Source organism: Marmota monax, unplaced genomic scaffold, assembly GCF_021218885.2.
Source record: "Marmota monax isolate L192 unplaced genomic scaffold, Marmota_monax_Labrador192_F-V1.1 WCK01_AAM20220418_F8-fsc00012, whole genome shotgun sequence".
NCBI lineage: Eukaryota > Metazoa > Chordata > Mammalia > Rodentia > Sciuridae > Marmota > Marmota monax.
In genome coordinates this window covers 25,060,932-25,077,897 of record NW_026695227.1, presented here as the reverse complement: position 1 = coordinate 25,077,897, position 16,966 = coordinate 25,060,932, and the positions used below count along the sequence as shown (strand labels likewise).

Sequence of the window (16,966 nt, the reverse complement as noted above, 5' to 3'; positions counted from 1 at the left end):
TTAGCATAGAACTGAGTTGGTGTCAGAGCCCTTTCCTAATATTAAGTGTTGAATATTATTTTTAACAATAATCTTAGAGAATTTTAGCTTAAATCTGTGTGGTTGACATGGAAGGAAAAATATATAATTTTATTTATAAGTGACACTATTCAGTGGCATATGAAATAGATATTTCTACTTTTCTAAACTGTTAAAATAGATGTAATGAATAAATAATTCTTTCTCTTAATTTTGATTGTTCTTGCTGTCCTATAGACCAAAGAACAGATTCTTTTTTTCCTTCAAATTACATATTAACTAATCTTTATAAATAAAATTGAGGTTGATCATTATTATGTAAGTAACCATTAAATTTGAAGTATACCATCTAAAATCAGTTCATGTGCCACCAGTGGAATATATACCAGTTTAGAGGATGTTCCTCTATGCAATTTCCTATGGTTAATGATACATTAGAATTATTTCCTCCATTTAGAAGGAATGAAGAATGATTCGTGACAAATTTCATTTGGAACAAGTGATTCTGGGTTCTTCTATTTATCATGTTTCCTTACAATATGTCTGTTCCTAGTAGATTCTGTAATCTGTCTGGAAGAGAAAACAGATGAAGAACAGATAATTAGAGGTGTATTGAGGGTCACAAAGGAGAAACTCAAGGTGTTAAAAAAAAGTTCATAAGAGTCATGACTAATCTGGTCTGAGTTGGGGGACATAGGCAAAAGTCCTGAGCTGGGAATAAGCAGAGTACACTCTAGAAAATGACATTCATGCATAGGTTTCCATATGCTCTTTTCTCTATGTTATCTTCCCTGTTTTATTCACAACATGGAAAAAGAAACATTTTTAAGCATGTTCTCATGTAATCAATGTGGTATTATGCAATATTCTTTGTCGATTTTAACTTTTTGACATTTTTCTATACCATTACAAGTATCTTTACAGTTTTCTTAGTTTTATTTCTGTCTTTTCAAAAAAAATCCCTTCATTTTACCTTCACCCATAAAGAAAGTAAATATTATTTTTTACCAATATTATAAATGGAAAATGGAGTATTATATGGGTAAAAAATTTACCTGTAGTTACTCAGCTTGCATACTTTGCAAAGAGCACATGCATGACTGAGGTAGAGTGTAACACTTATATTTCAGTATTTATTTCATAACAAGCTACAGTATCTGCTAATTCCCCAGTACAAATACTGTTCCCCACTGTTGTCAGAAAGAATACAGTACAAATTAACATAACAGTTTATAAAAGCCCCAAATCCCAAGACTTCCATTTCTTAGAAATAAACAAACTTCCCTATTTAATTTTGTTCAGCAATTTAAGTTTCCAGAATTAAATTAATCAAGACTCCCACAAATTAAGTCAATGCATTCATTCTTCTGTGGTACATTTATGTATAAACAAACTAAATGATCCTCACCTCAAATATCAGAAGTAGTCTTCTCCTATAATTATGTACAACTTTTCTCTAAAAACAAGGATATTCTTGTTCCAAAGTTAAGAGGGACTAATTAATTTTCTTGGAATGGAAAGTACCAGCTATCCCAAATGACTCTGGAGATTCTACCACAGTTTTAGTGCTTGCAAGTGGTACATTTGTTTCAAATGCTGTCTTAAATAGAAATTTGTCTTTACCTAATATATGAGTAGTCAATTCAGGATATTTATGTGTTTATTCAGTATCATCACTTCCAAAGTGGGTTGGGTCCTATATCTACTGTTCCATAGACATTCTCCTTAAGGCTATGTCTTAACCTCTTATTAAGGGACATAGAGGTTACCTTTCAGAAAAAAAAATATCACTTTTGTCAGACTGCTAGAAATGAATTATGCAGCATTACTGAAAATCTCAGGGGAAAAGGAAGGCATAGAAATATAAAGTACAGGAAAAAGAAGTGATTGCTGTGATACAAGAGGAAAGAATTGCTATGTTTTGGTATCCCTTCCAATGGCTGTTTTGTGGAATCCTGACAACACAGAATGTACTGTGGTTTGGGAGAGGAAAGAGGTAACATTTCACTCTTTGTTTACTCTTTAGCTGCCTCATTCCAACTAAAACACAATTCTTTGCATAACATGTTCCCTTTTACTTCAGAGAAATTCCACATGGAATTCCAGACATGATGAAATAATGGCCTCATTCCTCTTTAGATCAAGAAAAGAGATCTGTACTTAGTCCTCTTCAGATCTTGAAGAAAAAGAGCTCTACTTCAAATGTGTGTTCGAAACATAGTTTATTGTATAATTATCTGATTTTATATTTTTTCTATCTTACCTAGAGGACTTTGAATTTATTAACTAATAAATATATTTTATGGAATTTAAAATTCTTAAATAAATTAGTTTAGTGTGCAATAAAAACAAATAAATTGCTTACACCAAAATCCAACATCAATTAATCCACTTGATATTTATTATACCTGCTACTTTGTAGGTGATGTGAATAATCTAAAATGACTTGACCTCCAGGAGGCTGGGTATATAAAGCATGTGACAAATATAGAAAATAATGAAGTGCTAAAAACCAGGTGAGACTCAGAAGAACTCAACAAAGTGAGAGGTGGATAGGCCTTTAAGGAGAAGTAACACTGAGAAAACACCAGGGGAAGTGATTAGTTTGGGTAAAGAAGATAATGAATTAAACTCTGTTGAAGATTGAAGAGAAAGCAATTACATTGTACTTCAATAGAGAAGTTTGCATGGTGAAAAGTAGCAGAATACAGCTGGGAAATTATGCCAACCAAAATCCACAAAAGAAGGAAGAGAATGGATTAAAAACAATAAGGAGCCATTGCCAAAAAAATTTTGAAAATATAAATGTACTAAACAAGTTGATAAAATTGGTTTATGTTTAAATTATGTTTAGTCATAATCTAAATTAGACTGACAATAGTATAGATTACTCTAATAGATTAAAATAAGGAATAAGAGAAAAAAATAGAAGATGAACTAGAGTTAGAGTAGGAGACCATTCAGTTGTCTGAAGAGTAATCTTAATAGGACTCTGCACTTCTGAATTTACATTTCATTCATATATATTGCTCATAGAGGAAATATATTGCTGAATTCTAAAATAGAATCTCAAGTTTAATATTTCTCCTCATCCTATGTATTTTGAAAATTGATCATTCTTTCCAGAAATATTAACAATTTGCTTCATATTTACTGTGTGATTCTTGGATACTTGGCATGGTTAAAAGAACCCTGGGAAATTTTACAAAATAGACACACATGAGCAATATATAGATAAGGTATAGAAAGCATATATGTAGACCACCCATCTTGTCCATCAGGAAACTGCTCCTTTAAGACTGAATGTGAATGTCACTATCTTAAGTAATTACCAAAAACCCTAGAAAGAATTGGCTACTTTTTATGAATTTCTTAATTTCACAATATTCTTTCTTCTACCATTTTAGTGATACTTATTGTTTCGTAGAATTTTTGTTTTTCTGATCCTCACTGGGTTTAACATTATTTAAGACCTACTCTGGCAGAATTAATTTCACAAATGGCACGTATCTTTTAGATTATAAGCACTTGCACATGAATATTATTGAATATTGCACATTTCAATAATTATTACTTTTTAAATAAAGGGTTAACAGGGAGAATAATGAATGTTATTTTGTTTCAAAAGATCACAATCCAAATGTTAGAAAAATTACATACATCTGAGGAGAAAAACTTCCATGTGTGAACATGTATGTATGCAAAGTAATTAGCACACTCCATGACACTATATGCTAGATAATTGATAATATTTTTAATGTGCAATATTTACATTCTTAGAAAAATAAACAATGAAGAAAGAATCAAAGTTGTGCCCAAGATAAGTGTCCAGGAAGAGTAGAGCATATAGGGAGGTCTAGATCATCAGTAGAAGGAAAGGATGCTATCTGTATATGAATATGAAATTCATTAGAGGTTTTCAAAGAACTAAGTGTGTTCTAAGTGGCATAGGAAGGCTCTAAGTATTAGTGAAGGGGGCAGTAAACATCTAGGACATGATCACAGCAAGGCTTAATGAAGGCACCAAGTTCATTACCCATACAAATGAGATACAGTATTGCCAATAATGTAACAAGGTAAATTTCATTTTTTGAAGTTTAAAGAATTTTAAACATCTAATGGCCCACATTAGATAGTATAATAGTTTGTGAACTCATGACACCCATTAAATGCATAATATACTAACTAATGTTCTCAGAGCTCAGTATGTTTCTAAATTAAACACCATCAACAGCTGTCTCAGAGGAATAAGAATTGTCTGGGATCCATGTCTCCCCTGCTTTCTCTGCTACCTGTGTCATGCTGAAATTGTCAATATCTTCTCTGAGACTTCACGAACGAAAATGGTAGAAGAGGAAGCTAATGTTTACTGAGAATCTGCCTGGTGTAAGAGAACTGGATTAGATATTTCATATTCTTTATCTCATGTTAATCTTCATAAAAAGTTTATAAGATCGGTGTCATTATTCCCATTTTGTAAGTGAAGAAACTGATGCTTGGACAGATGATGAAATGTGCCTGAAAGTCATTCATCTGTGAGTGACAAAATCCATATTCAATGCCAGGGCCCAAGCTCTTTCCAGCACATTTCAATATCCTGGCTCATAAAAAGACAACTGGCTAAAAAATAGAGTTTTACTTATATTTCACAAGTTTTTCTTTTTTCACTAAACACATTGAAGGTAAAGAGATTTGTCTTCTGGATTGATGCAAAAAACTATACTTAAATGAAACTATACTTTAAAAAATAAAATATCCATTTTTTCAGTTCCCTGCTCTGAGAGGTCATTGGATTGTTTTTTTGTTTGTTTTGGTTTTTAACAAGGAAAACATACTTTCCAGTGTGGAAAAGCATATGAGAATAAAAATATAATAGGTGGAAGTGACTCTACAAACTGAAAGCAAGTTTTATTATGCATGATAAAAGGAGTTATTTGAAGTCTTTTAAAATATCTAAAACATCATGTGTCAAAGAATTCCTGGTATATTGTAGACAAGCAATACTTTTTTTGTAGAATGAATGAATACCTTTTGATATCAGCATCAACTGATGGTTGAGGGCAGATTGGCGAATTTCAAATTCTAATTTGAAGTACTGGAGCATATCTTAATAGGAATGTCAAAGCAATGATGTTTTGATCATTTTGTTTTATATTTCTTGAAGATAAACTTAAGAAAAATAAATCAAGGGCATTCATGTTTCTTTTCTAGTGTTCAGTTTCGTGTGGTAAAGGGATAAAGTACCGTGATGTGCTTTGCATTGACAAATTCCAAGGGAAATTAGAAGAAAAATATTGTAGCCATCTGCAGAAACCTCGAACTCACAAAGTTTGTAGATCTATCAGATGCCCTTCATGGAAAGCCAATAGATGGAAGGAGGTATGTGATGAATTTTATAATTATAAAATTATTTTTTGCATTTTAAAATCTTAATTTATTCTGTTTCCTATAACCTTGAAAGTTTTTTTCTTTAAAGTGTACTTTATTCTGTTATTGAATTTTCTGCACTATAATCTAAATTAACACTGTACAGTATTAAATGCATTTGTTTAAGTCTACAGTTAAATAACTAATTAGTTATTTGATTTGTCTGTGGCTATAAATTTTACAAGGCATTCTGTTTCTGAATATTAGAGGGACAACTACTGATAATCATCTTGGTAGTCTAGCAGCAAGATATATGTGTTGCTGTGGTTGCATTTAGTAATGACCTTATTTCCATCCCCAAAAGCTTGGATTTCAGCTTAGACTGCATCTTGTAGAAGTGACTGGTAAATTGCAGACAGGATTGGAAATTGATAATTAGGGAGGAGTGAAAATTAGATAACCTAGGCTGGGCTGAGATTAGAGTAGAAAGACTCCTGGGTGAAGTGAAGCTCACAAATAAATGAGGCCCAGGCTGAGAATTCATTTGTAAAAGAAGGGTGATTGATAACCTGCCCTGACTTCCTCAGGGAAGAGAGCGCAAAATCTGAATTGGAGGAGTCATACATCTGAAAGTGGTTGTCAAGCAAACACCAGCTTGGCAAATATTGATGGGACAAAAGCCATGAACAAGATAAAAATGTTAAATGGAATAATTTCCAGAGGGCTGATTGCCTTGCGCTGGGCTTTTAACAGAGTCCTCTGGTTGCTCCCAGAGTACCTACAATTGCTTATCCATTTCTTAAAGAGACTAGTTCTGAAAATAAAAAAAGAAACCTATGTTCTCTGCGTGGAACTTCCTTCTGTCAGATGCTGAAGTTAAGTAGTTAAGTCCATTGAAAACAAGGACAGAAGACAGCAGCTAGAGGGTATGGGGTTCCCCTGGGCTCCCAAGTCATCACCGTTTTTCCTAAGCTAATACCACAATATGGGGCACTCAGCTTTTGAATGGTACTATGCCAGTTCATCATCCATATTGAATAAAAAGTTCTCATAGTGAGAAAAAGTCTCAAATTTCCTTGTAGAAGATGCAGCCTCTGCCAAGCATTAGCGTGCTGGAAATTGTGGCTGATGTTTGACTGAACCCTCCGTTTTTCATTCCACAAAAAGAGACATATTCTTGAGCATTTCCTTCTACATTAAATTTTGGTCAAGTAACTAGATTATTTTTCTCTCTTTAGAAGAGACTATGATTTAAAAAGTTCTCCTCATTGACTTGCTACAATTAATTAACCTGCTATATTTAATGTCATTAATATTTACAGAGTTGTTCCAGAACTAGATCCATCTTATCTCTCTTACTTTGCTCCCACTATGTGTCTGTGGTTCAATAGGTTGTCTCAATTCTCTTGTCAAAGCAACTTTTGAATCTCCATGGCCACCACCCTGCTCTTGTTCAATGGTTAATTTATGTGTTCCCAGGTCTCCAATGACCTCCCCCCACATACTTTGGCCACTATATACCTTCATATTTTGTGAACTCCAGAACTCAAATATACTTGTGCCACTTAATATCTTCTATGACTTATATTGCCTTCAAGCAGAAAGTCTAAAACTTAATCGTGGTTTTTCTTTAGAATTATATCAGACCACTATCTTTTTCTCTCTTAGAGACAATGGATATTTTTTTCACTAAGCACCTAACTTCATACATAGCTAAATACTTCTTATTTTGAATACTTCCATTTAATTGCAAAGGATCTCAACATCTCTTATTATTTTTGTCATATTGTGGTTGTACTTAAAGTAGAGGGCCACCTTACTTTCTCTGGACCAGTGTGGCAGAATAATGTTAAAGCAACTTTCTCTGAGGCGAAATGCCAAAAGGGCACTGGATGTGAAAAGTTGCAGATGCACCAGGTGACAACAGGTAGCTCCAAATTCTGACATCAGGCAGGAGCCACGAGCAGGGTGGGGATGGGGGTTTGCAGTGAAACTGGAAGAGACATTGCTTCTTGACCATATTCCTATGGATCCCAAGGGTGCTTTTGCTGCTATGCAGCTGCTGTAGCTGCTGTGATTGATATTCATGAAGGACACTTTCTGGCCTTTGACCTCCAGCCCCACGACAGTGAATCCATCATTAGTCCTAACAGATTGGCCTTGGCTTACCACCAAACATGAAATTGTACAAGATCCACTAAAGGAATGTATTTCAGAAATTTCAAAGATACAGATTTGAACATGCATAGATTGTAAAAGAGAGGCTTTTGTACTGAGTCTGCTTTCTCCTCTTTACATTGGTTTTCCTTGTCATAGAAATTAGCTTCATTCACCCACACTGTCCTTAAATCTCTGCCAGAAACAAATGACCACTTGTAAAGTCCTTGGCTTTTGATTTATTCTAGAAAAAGTACCCATATGAAGTCACAATTGCAGGCTGTCACTGCACTACATATAATATTATATTCAACTGAAGTGTAATTTCAGAGGTGGTTACAAGAAAATCACTGGTTGCTGCTTTGTTCTGCTTGTATAAATTGCTAACATTGCTTTAATAAAATCACCTGCTATAAAATAATTCCATTCATTACCATTTACATGAGGCTTTAAGTGGAAAGGCTCATTTGGTAAATTGTTGATCAAAAAGGTACTCAAATGAGTTTGAAGAGATACTTTTCATTTGGTGTTTGATATCCTTTTTCTTTAATGTAATGAATTTTAATGACAATTGCTAAACAAGAACAAACATTGCTATACAAGACCATTTGTCTTCTGTGTCCAGATGTGTATCTTTAGAGGCAAATCAAATAAGTCCTAAAAAAAAAGACCTTCACAAACAAGGGGATGTTTTTATCATGTATGTATTTGAGAATATCAGCTCCCTTTTTAAGTTCAAGGTGAGAATACCACTAGATTTTTTCGTGTCTCAGGCCTCACCTACTAAGTTAAGTGTTGACAAAATGAATAGTCCCTATGTTTGGGGACAAAAAACAAAAAAACAAAACATGTCTTGAATTCTTACCTTCCCTTGATCAGGCTGAACCTGCTGGATAATTTAGAAAAGAATGAGAGGCTCATTCAATCTTATTCAATCTTGAGCCAAATGGAATCAGCCACTTGCCTCATTCCCCTTCTCTGAAATCATATTTTCTCTCTCACATTTTAAGGTCAGAGCTGGGGCCAAAGATGCTAATAAGTTCCCAAATCCCATGAATCTATCTAGTACCTCCCACCTGAAGCCCCTAATTTGGACAAATTAAAACTATATGCTAAATGCTGGATTTTAAGTGATTTTGTATTTAATTCCATATTTTCTATGTCTCCAAATGCATGTCTATTTCCATATTTTCAAAAATTTCTCAGATATGCATTTATATTTTATAATTTTAAAATAATCATATATATATATATATATATATATATATATATATATATATATATATATAAATCATTGATGGACCTTTATTTTATTTATATGTGGTGCTGAGAATTGAGCCCAGTGCCTCACACATGTGAGGCAAATGCTCTACCACTGAGCCACAACCCCAGTCCTAAAAATAATTAATCTTAATATTTTTCAAGTCCCTAGTGCCATCAAGGAAGGATCCAGAATACCTTCATCTCTGTCTTCAGGGTATTCAGTGATGTGTCCACTAAGGCAGGCAGGCTGGGTACAATTTCAGAAAGGGATGCCGTCCCTCCTCTGGGGCTGGGTGCTATGGTTCTCAGTCTTCTGTTTTTGCATTTCAATGCTGCTTGTCAACTCTCTTTCTTTATCATTTTTCTTAAAATTTAAGATGGCTTCTGAATGACTGAGATGAGGTATATATCAATGAATTTTTCAATGCAGAAATAATTGTACTTCAGCAAGAAAAGTGAAGCAAAAAAGAGTAGGGGGGGAGGGAGGAGTCAGGGACAGTCACTCCCTTCCTGACAATGTATGAGAAGCTTCTCTATTTCTCACAACAGTATACTGGAGGTTAATGCATCCATTATGCGGATGAAAAAACAAGTAGCGTGTGCAGGTCACAGGCCAGGAAATATTGGGGGATAGAAATCTGAACACAGATCTATTTGAGCTTTTCCCACTGGGTTTGCTATCATAATTATTTCATTATTATCATTGTATCTTAGCTTATCCTTATATTTCCTTAATAATATATTGTCCTCTCTGGCCAAGAAGGGCATAGTTTCAATAATTGTAGGCTCTTACTGTACTACATAGTAATTTATTCAGTAGAAATGTAATATATGCTGTGCTAAATTTATTGCAAGCTTATTCATGTAAAAAAATGCTATTTCTTAAATGAAAAATATATAATAATTTTATATGCATAGGAAACTGAGGATTTAGTTGATCACATATGTTAAATAAACTGTAATGACTTAAATGACTAGAAGCACATTAGGCTATATATTTTTTTTTTAATTTTTTATTGTGGGTTGTTCAAAACATTACAAATTTCTTGACATATCATATTCCACACTTTGATTCAAGTGGGTTATGAACTCCCACCTTCACCCCATACACAGATTGCAGAATCACATCAGTTACACATCCATTGATTTACATATTGCCATACTAGTGTCTGTTGTGCTCCGCTGCCTTTCCCATCCTCCACCCTCCCCCCTCCCCACCTCTCCCCTCCCCTCCCCTCCTCTCTCTCTACCCCCTCCACTGTATAACCCTGAGGGTCTCCTTCCATTACCATGCAATTTCCCTTCTCTCTCCCTTTCCCTCCCACCTCTCATCCCTGTTAAATGTTAATCTTTTTTTTTTTTAATTTTTTTTATTGGTTGTTCAAAACATTATAAAGCTCTTGACATATCATATTTCATACATTAGATTCCAGTTGGTTATGAACTCCCAATTTTACCCCAAATACAGATTGCAGAATCACATCGGTTACACATCCACATTTTTACATAATGCCCTATTAGTAACTGTTGTATTCTGCTACCTTTCCTATCCTCTACCATCCCCCCTCCCTCCCCTCCCATCTTCTCTCTCTACCCCATCCACTGTAATTCATATCTCTCCTTGTTTATTTTCCCATTCCCCTCACAACCTCTTATATGTAATTTTGTATAACAATGAGGGTCTCCCTCCATTACCATGCAATTTCCCTTTTCTCTCCCTTTCCATCCCACCTCATGTATCTGTTTAATGTTAATCTTTTCTTCCTGCTCTTCCTCCCTGCTCTGTTCTTAGTTGCTCTCATTATATCAAAGAAGACATTTGGTATTTGTTTTTTAGGGATTGGCTAGCTTCACTAAGCATAATCTGCTCTAGTGCCATCCATTTCCCTGCAAATTCTATGATTTTGTCATTTTTTAGTGCTGCGTAATACTCCATGGTGTATAAATGCCACATTTTTTTTTATCCATTCATCTATTGAAGGGCATCTGGGTTGGTTCCACAGTCTAGCAATTGTGAATTGTGCTGCTATGAACATCGATGTAGCAGTATCCCTGTAGTACGCTCTTTTAAGGTCTTCAGGGAAAAGTCCAAGAAGGGCAATAGCTGGGTCAAATGGTGGTTCCATTCCCAGCTTTCCCAGAAGTCTCCATACTGTTTTCCAGATTGGCCGCACCAGTTTGCAGTCCCACCAGCAATGTACAAGAGTACCCTTTTCCCCACATCCTCTCCAGCACTTGTTGTGACTTCATAATGGCTGCCAATCTTACTGGAGTGAGATGGTATCTTAGGGTGGTTTTGATTTGCATTTCTCTGACTGCTAGAGATGGTGAGCATTTTTTCATGTACTTGTTGATTGATTGTATGTCCTCCTCTGAGAAGTGTCTGTTCAGGTCTTTGGCCCATTTGTTGATTGGGTTATTTGTTTTCTTATTGTTTAATTTTTTGAGTTCTTTGTATACTCTGGATATTAGGGCTCTATCTGAAGTGTGAGGAGTAAAAATTTGTTCCCATGATGTAGGCTCCCTATTTACCTCTTTTATTGTTTCTCTTGCTGAGAGAAAACTTTTCAGTTTAAGTAAGTCCCATTTGTTGATTTTTGTTATCAACTTTTGTGCTATGGGTGTCCTATTAAGGAATTTGGAGCCCGACCCTACAATATGTAGATCGGAGCCAACTTTTTCTTCTATCAGACGCAGAGTCTCTGATTTGATATCTAGCTCCTTGATCCACTTTGAGTTAACTTTTGTGCATGGCGAGAGGAGGGGATTCAGTTTCATTTTGTTGCATATGGATTTCCAGTTTTCCCAGCACCATTTGTTGAAGATGCTGTCCTCCCTCCATTGCATGCTTTTAGCTCCTTTATCAAATATAAGATAGTTGTAGCTTTGTGGATTAGTCTCTGTGTCCTCTATTCTGTACCATTGGTCCACCCTCCTGTTTTGGTACCAGTACCATGCTGTTTTTGTTACTATTGCTCTGTAATATAGTTTTAAGTCTGGTATCGCTATACCGCCTGATTCACACTTCCTGCTTAGAATTGCTTTTGCTATTCTGGGTCTTTTATTTTTCCATATGAATTTCATGATTGCTTTATCCATTTCTACAAGAAATGCCGTTGGGATTTTGATTGGCATTGCATTAAACCTATAGAGAACTTTTGGTAATATCGCCATTTTGATGATGTTAGTTCTGCCTATCCATGAACAGGGTATATTTTTCCATCTTCTAAGATCTTCTTCTACTTCTCTTTTTAGGGTTTTGTAGTTTTCATTATATAAATCTTTCACCTCTTTTGTTAGGTTGATTCCCAAGTATTTTATTTTTTTTGAGGATATTGTGAATGGAGTGTTTTTCCTCATTTCCGTTTCAGAAGTTTTGTTGCTGATATACAGAAATGCCTTTGATTTATGCGTGTTGATTTTATATCCTGCCACTTTGCTGAATTCATTTATTAGTTCTAGTAGTTTTTTTGTAGACCCTTTTGTGTCTTCTAGGTATAGAATCATGTCATCTGCAAATAGTGATAATTTAAGTTCTTCCTTTCCTATTTTTATGCCTTTAATTTCTTTCGTCTGTCTAATTGCTCTGGCCAGTGTTTCGAGAACTATATTGAATAGAAGTGGTGATAGAGGGCATCCCTGTCTTGTTCCAGATTTTAGGGGGAATGCCTTCAATTTTTCTCCATTGAGAATGATGCTAGCCTGAGGCTTAGCATAGATAGCTTTTACAATGTCGAGGTAAGTTCCTGTTATCCCTAGTTTTTCTAATGTTTTGAACATAAAGGGATGCTGTACTTTGTTGAATGCTTTTTCTGCGTCTATTGAGATGATCATATGGTTCTTATTTTTAAGTCTATTGATGTGGTGAATAACATTTATTGATTTCCGTATATTGAACCATCCTTGCATCCCAGGGATGAATCCTACTTGATTATGGTGCACAATTTTTTTGATGTGCCTTTGTATCCGATTCGCCAGAATTTTATTGAGGATTTTTGCATCTATGTTCATCAGAGATATTGGTCTGTAGTTTTCTTTCTTTGAGGTGTCTTTGTCTGGTTTCGGAATCAGAGTGATGTTGGCCTCATAGAATGAATTTGGCAGAGCTCATTCTTTTTCTATTTCCTGAAATAACTTGAAAAGTATTGGTATTAATTCTTCCTTAAAGGTTTTGTAAAACTCTGCTGTATACCCATCCGGTCCTGGGCTTTTCTTGGTTGGAAGTCTTTTGATTGCTTCTTCTATTTCATCTATTGTTATTGGTCTGTTTAAGTTGTGAGTATCCTCCTGACTCAGTCTGGGCAAATCATATGACTTAAGGAATTTATCGATGTCTTCACTATCTTCTATTTTATTGGAATATAGGTTTTCAAAATAATTTCTAATTGTCTTCTGTATTTCTGTAGTGTCTGTTGTGATATTGCCTTTTTCATCCCGTATGTTAGTGATTTGAGTTCTCTCTCTTCTTCTCTTCGTTAGCATGGCTAAGGGTCTGTCGATTTTGTTTATTTTTTCAAAGAACCAACTTTTAGTTTTGTTAATTTTTTCAATAGTTTCTTTTGTTTCAATTTTGTTGATTTCCGCTCTGATTTAATTATTTCTTGCCTTCTGCTACATTTGCTGTTGTTTTGCTCTTCCTTTTCTAGGGCTTTGAGATGAAGTGTGAGCTCATTTATTTGTTGGTTTTTCCTTTTTTTGAGGAATGACCTCCAAGCAATGAATTTCCCTCTTAAAACTGCTTTCATTGTGTCCCATAGATTCCGATATGTTGTGTCTGTATTTTCATTTATCTCTAAGAATTTTTTGATTTCCTCCTTTATGTCTTCTGTAACCCATTGATCATTCAGTAACCTATTGTTCATTTTCCATGTGATGTAGGATTTTTCCTTCCTTCTTTTATCATTGATTTCCAGTTTCATTCCATTATGATCAGATAAAATGCATGGTATTATCTCCACCCCTGTATATTTACTGAGGGTTGCCCTATGGCATAATATATGGTCTATTTTTGAGGAGGATCCATGTGCTGCTGAGAAAAAAGTATATCCACTTGATGATGGTTGATATATTCTATATATGTCAGTTAAGTCTAGGTTGTTGATTGTGATATTGAGTTCTATAGTTTCTTTATTCAGCTTTTGTTTGGAGGATCTGTCCCATTGTGAGAGAGGTGTGTTGAAGTCACCCGTAATTATTGTGTTGTGGTCTATTTGATTCTTGAACTTGAGGAGAATTTGTTTTATGAACGTTGCAGCACCATTATTTGGTGCATAAATATTGATAATTGTTATGTCTTGTTGGTGAATGTTTCCTTTTAACAGTATATAGTGTCCTTACTTATCCCTTTTGATTAACTTAGTCTTGAAGTCGATTTTATTCGATATGAGGATGGCCACCCCTGCTTGCTTACGAGGACCGTGTGCGTGGTATATTTTTTCCCAACCTTTCACCTTCAGCCTGTGTATGTCTTTTCCAATCAGATGTGTCTCCTGGAGGCAGCATATTGTTGGATTTGTTTTTTTAATCCATGTTACCAGCCTATGTCGCTTTATTGGAGAGTTTAAGCCATTAATGTTTAGAGTTACTATTGATATATGGTTTGTATTTCCAGCCATGTTTGATTATTTATCTTCTTCTTTTTTTTTTTTTTTAATTTAGTTTGTTTCTCCATGGTTAGCTTTCCCCCGCCCTCTGTCTTTATAGAGGCACTTCCCACTGATGGTTTTGGTTATTGTTTTTCATTTCTTCCTCGTGTAGTGTTTTGCTCAAGATGCTTTGCAATGCTGGTTTTCTGGCTGCAAATTCTTTTAGCTTTTGTTTATCATGAAAGATTTTTATTTCGTTATCGTACCTGAAGCTTAATTTTGCTGGATACAGAATTCTTGGTTGGCATCCATTGTCTTTCAGTGTTTGAAATACGTTGTTCCAGGATCTTCTCGCTTTCAGCGTCTGTGATGAAAAATCCGTTGTTAACCTTATTGGTTTACCCCTGAATGTAATCTGCCTCCTTTCTCTTGTAGCTTTTAGTATTTTCTCTTTGTTTTGTATATTGGATATCTTCATAACAATGTGTCTTGGCGTTGGTCTACTGTGATTTTGTGTGCTCAGTGTCCTGTATGCATCTACAATTTGTATATCCGTTTCCTTTTTTATTTCTGGAAAGTTTTCTGTAATTATTTCTTTCAGCAGGTTACTCATTCCCTTGGTTTGAATCTCTGTACCTTCTTCTATCCCGATGACTCGTAGGTTTGGTTTCTTTATGTTATCCCATATCTCTTGGATGTTTTTCTCGTGGTTTTTAACCAGCCTTTCTGAGTTGGCTAGGCTCTTTTCAAGATGATATATTTTGTCTTCATTATCTGATGTTCTGGCTTCTACTTGCTCCACTCTGTTAGTGATACTCTCAATTGAGTTTTTAATTTGGTTTATCGTTTCCTTCATTTCTAGAATTATTGTTTGGTTTTTTTTTATAATCTCAATCTCCTGATAAAGATGCTTAACTTCTTCTTTTATCTGTCTATGTAATTCATTTTCAAAGTGTTCTTTCACTGTTTGGATTTGCTGTCTCGTATCTTCTTTAAGGTTCCATTCCATCTGTCTAAGGTATTCCTTGAGTTCTTTATATGACCATTTTTCTGCTGACTCTAGGTCCTCCTGAATATTTAGGCTGTCCTTCATTGTTTGTACTCCTTTTCTTCCTTGCTTTTTTATGCTGCTCATGTTACTTCTTGTTCTGTTTGACTGCTGAGTTTCTGTTTACTCTTATAGATTTATTTGATGCTTGAGAGGAAAGATATTAGAAGGGAAGGGAAGAAGTCACTAAAGAGAATGAGAGTAGGCAGGTAGAATTCAAGGGAGGGGGAATAAGAAAATTGAAAAGAAATGAAAAGACAAAAGAAACAAGAATAACAAAGATTAGATAATAAAGAAAGAAAGAAAAGACTAAAAAAATTTTTTAACAAAAATAATAGTGATAATAAAAAATGAAAATTAAAATTAAAATAATAATAATAATAATAAAATAAAAAAATAGAAACATTGAAAAAAAGTTAAAGAACAACAACAAATAAAAACTGAAAATGAAAGAAAAAGAAGAAAAAAAAAGAAAAAGAAAAGAAAAAAAATGATAATAATAATAATAATAAATGTAGTCCTAGAGTTCTATTAACTTCTCTTCCAGTAGGTGGAGCTGTGCCCACTGGGCCAAGCTTCTCCTCTCAATAGGTGGGAACCATTCACTGTCCAGCAGCTCTTTCTCCTAGACTGGGTGGGTCTCCAATCCTGAGTGTCTAGGGCCTTGTCTTGTGTTTCCTCAAGCCAGGCCGTGCTCACCTGTGGCGCTCACCACAATACTGGCTACACGCCAGGTCTGTTGCTCCTGGGAGCCCTGTTTTCATGAACACCTGGGCTCACTCTCCCTGTTTGCCTCCCTCAGACCCTAAGTTTGTAGAGCTTGGGGCTGAGATCCCCCAGCGAATTTGCTTGCCCTCCTGTAGCCACGCCCCCAGTAGCTGGTGCAAGAGACCTCAGTTGTCAGCACTGGTGGGAGCGGTAGCTGGGAGTTCCGCGCCGCGAGTCCCGCGCCACTCCTGATTCCCTCGGTCTGGTTATTGCGTTCACAGGAGAGCTGGGAGTGGCCCTCAAGTTTTCCCTGCTGTGTGGAGAGAGATGACTAGGGGATTACACACCTGTCGCGCTGGTTTCAATGCAGTTCTCTCCTCCGCCCGTGACGCCATTTCTCTGCCATGGTGGTATCCCTTGCAAATGGTGACCGTTTGTTCCCTTTGCCGGGTGACCAATGCAATGGGTGGGTCCTGACTGTCTCTCCCAATCCCCGTTTCAGTCCTGTGGCCACTGCCTATGAAGGCTCGGTTGGCTTTTACCTCTGTAAGTTCCTAAGGGCCGGCCAATTATTTCAGCGGGATCCTTAGTGCTGAGTCACACGAAGCAGGCGAACCGGAGCTTAATTGCCTCCGATTCGGGCTCTGTGTGTGTGTTCTGAGGGGCCCAGCCTGTACACCCCAGATCCACGTCAGCTCAGCATTGCCTAGTGATCCTGAGCAAACAGCATTTAGACAGTTTACGGCTCCCTATGCCCGCGCAGTTGAAGATGTCAGAGACTTGATCTCTCTGCGCCTGCCACCATGTTACATCTCCTCAG

At 35.8% G+C, this 16,966-nt stretch overlaps 1 protein-coding gene across 1 annotated transcript in view; it reads left to right on the top strand.

Moving 5' to 3' along the window:
* Adamts20 (ADAM metallopeptidase with thrombospondin type 1 motif 20) overlaps positions 1 to 16,966 on the top strand; it is a 165,207-nt gene that overhangs the window by 108,149 nt on the left and 40,092 nt on the right. Inside the window, exon 29 of the mRNA XM_046436199.2 lies at positions 5,230 to 5,397. Coding sequence (XP_046292155.1) covers positions 5,230 to 5,397 — 168 coding nt within the window. The remainder of the gene's footprint in view (positions 1 to 5,229; positions 5,398 to 16,966) is intronic.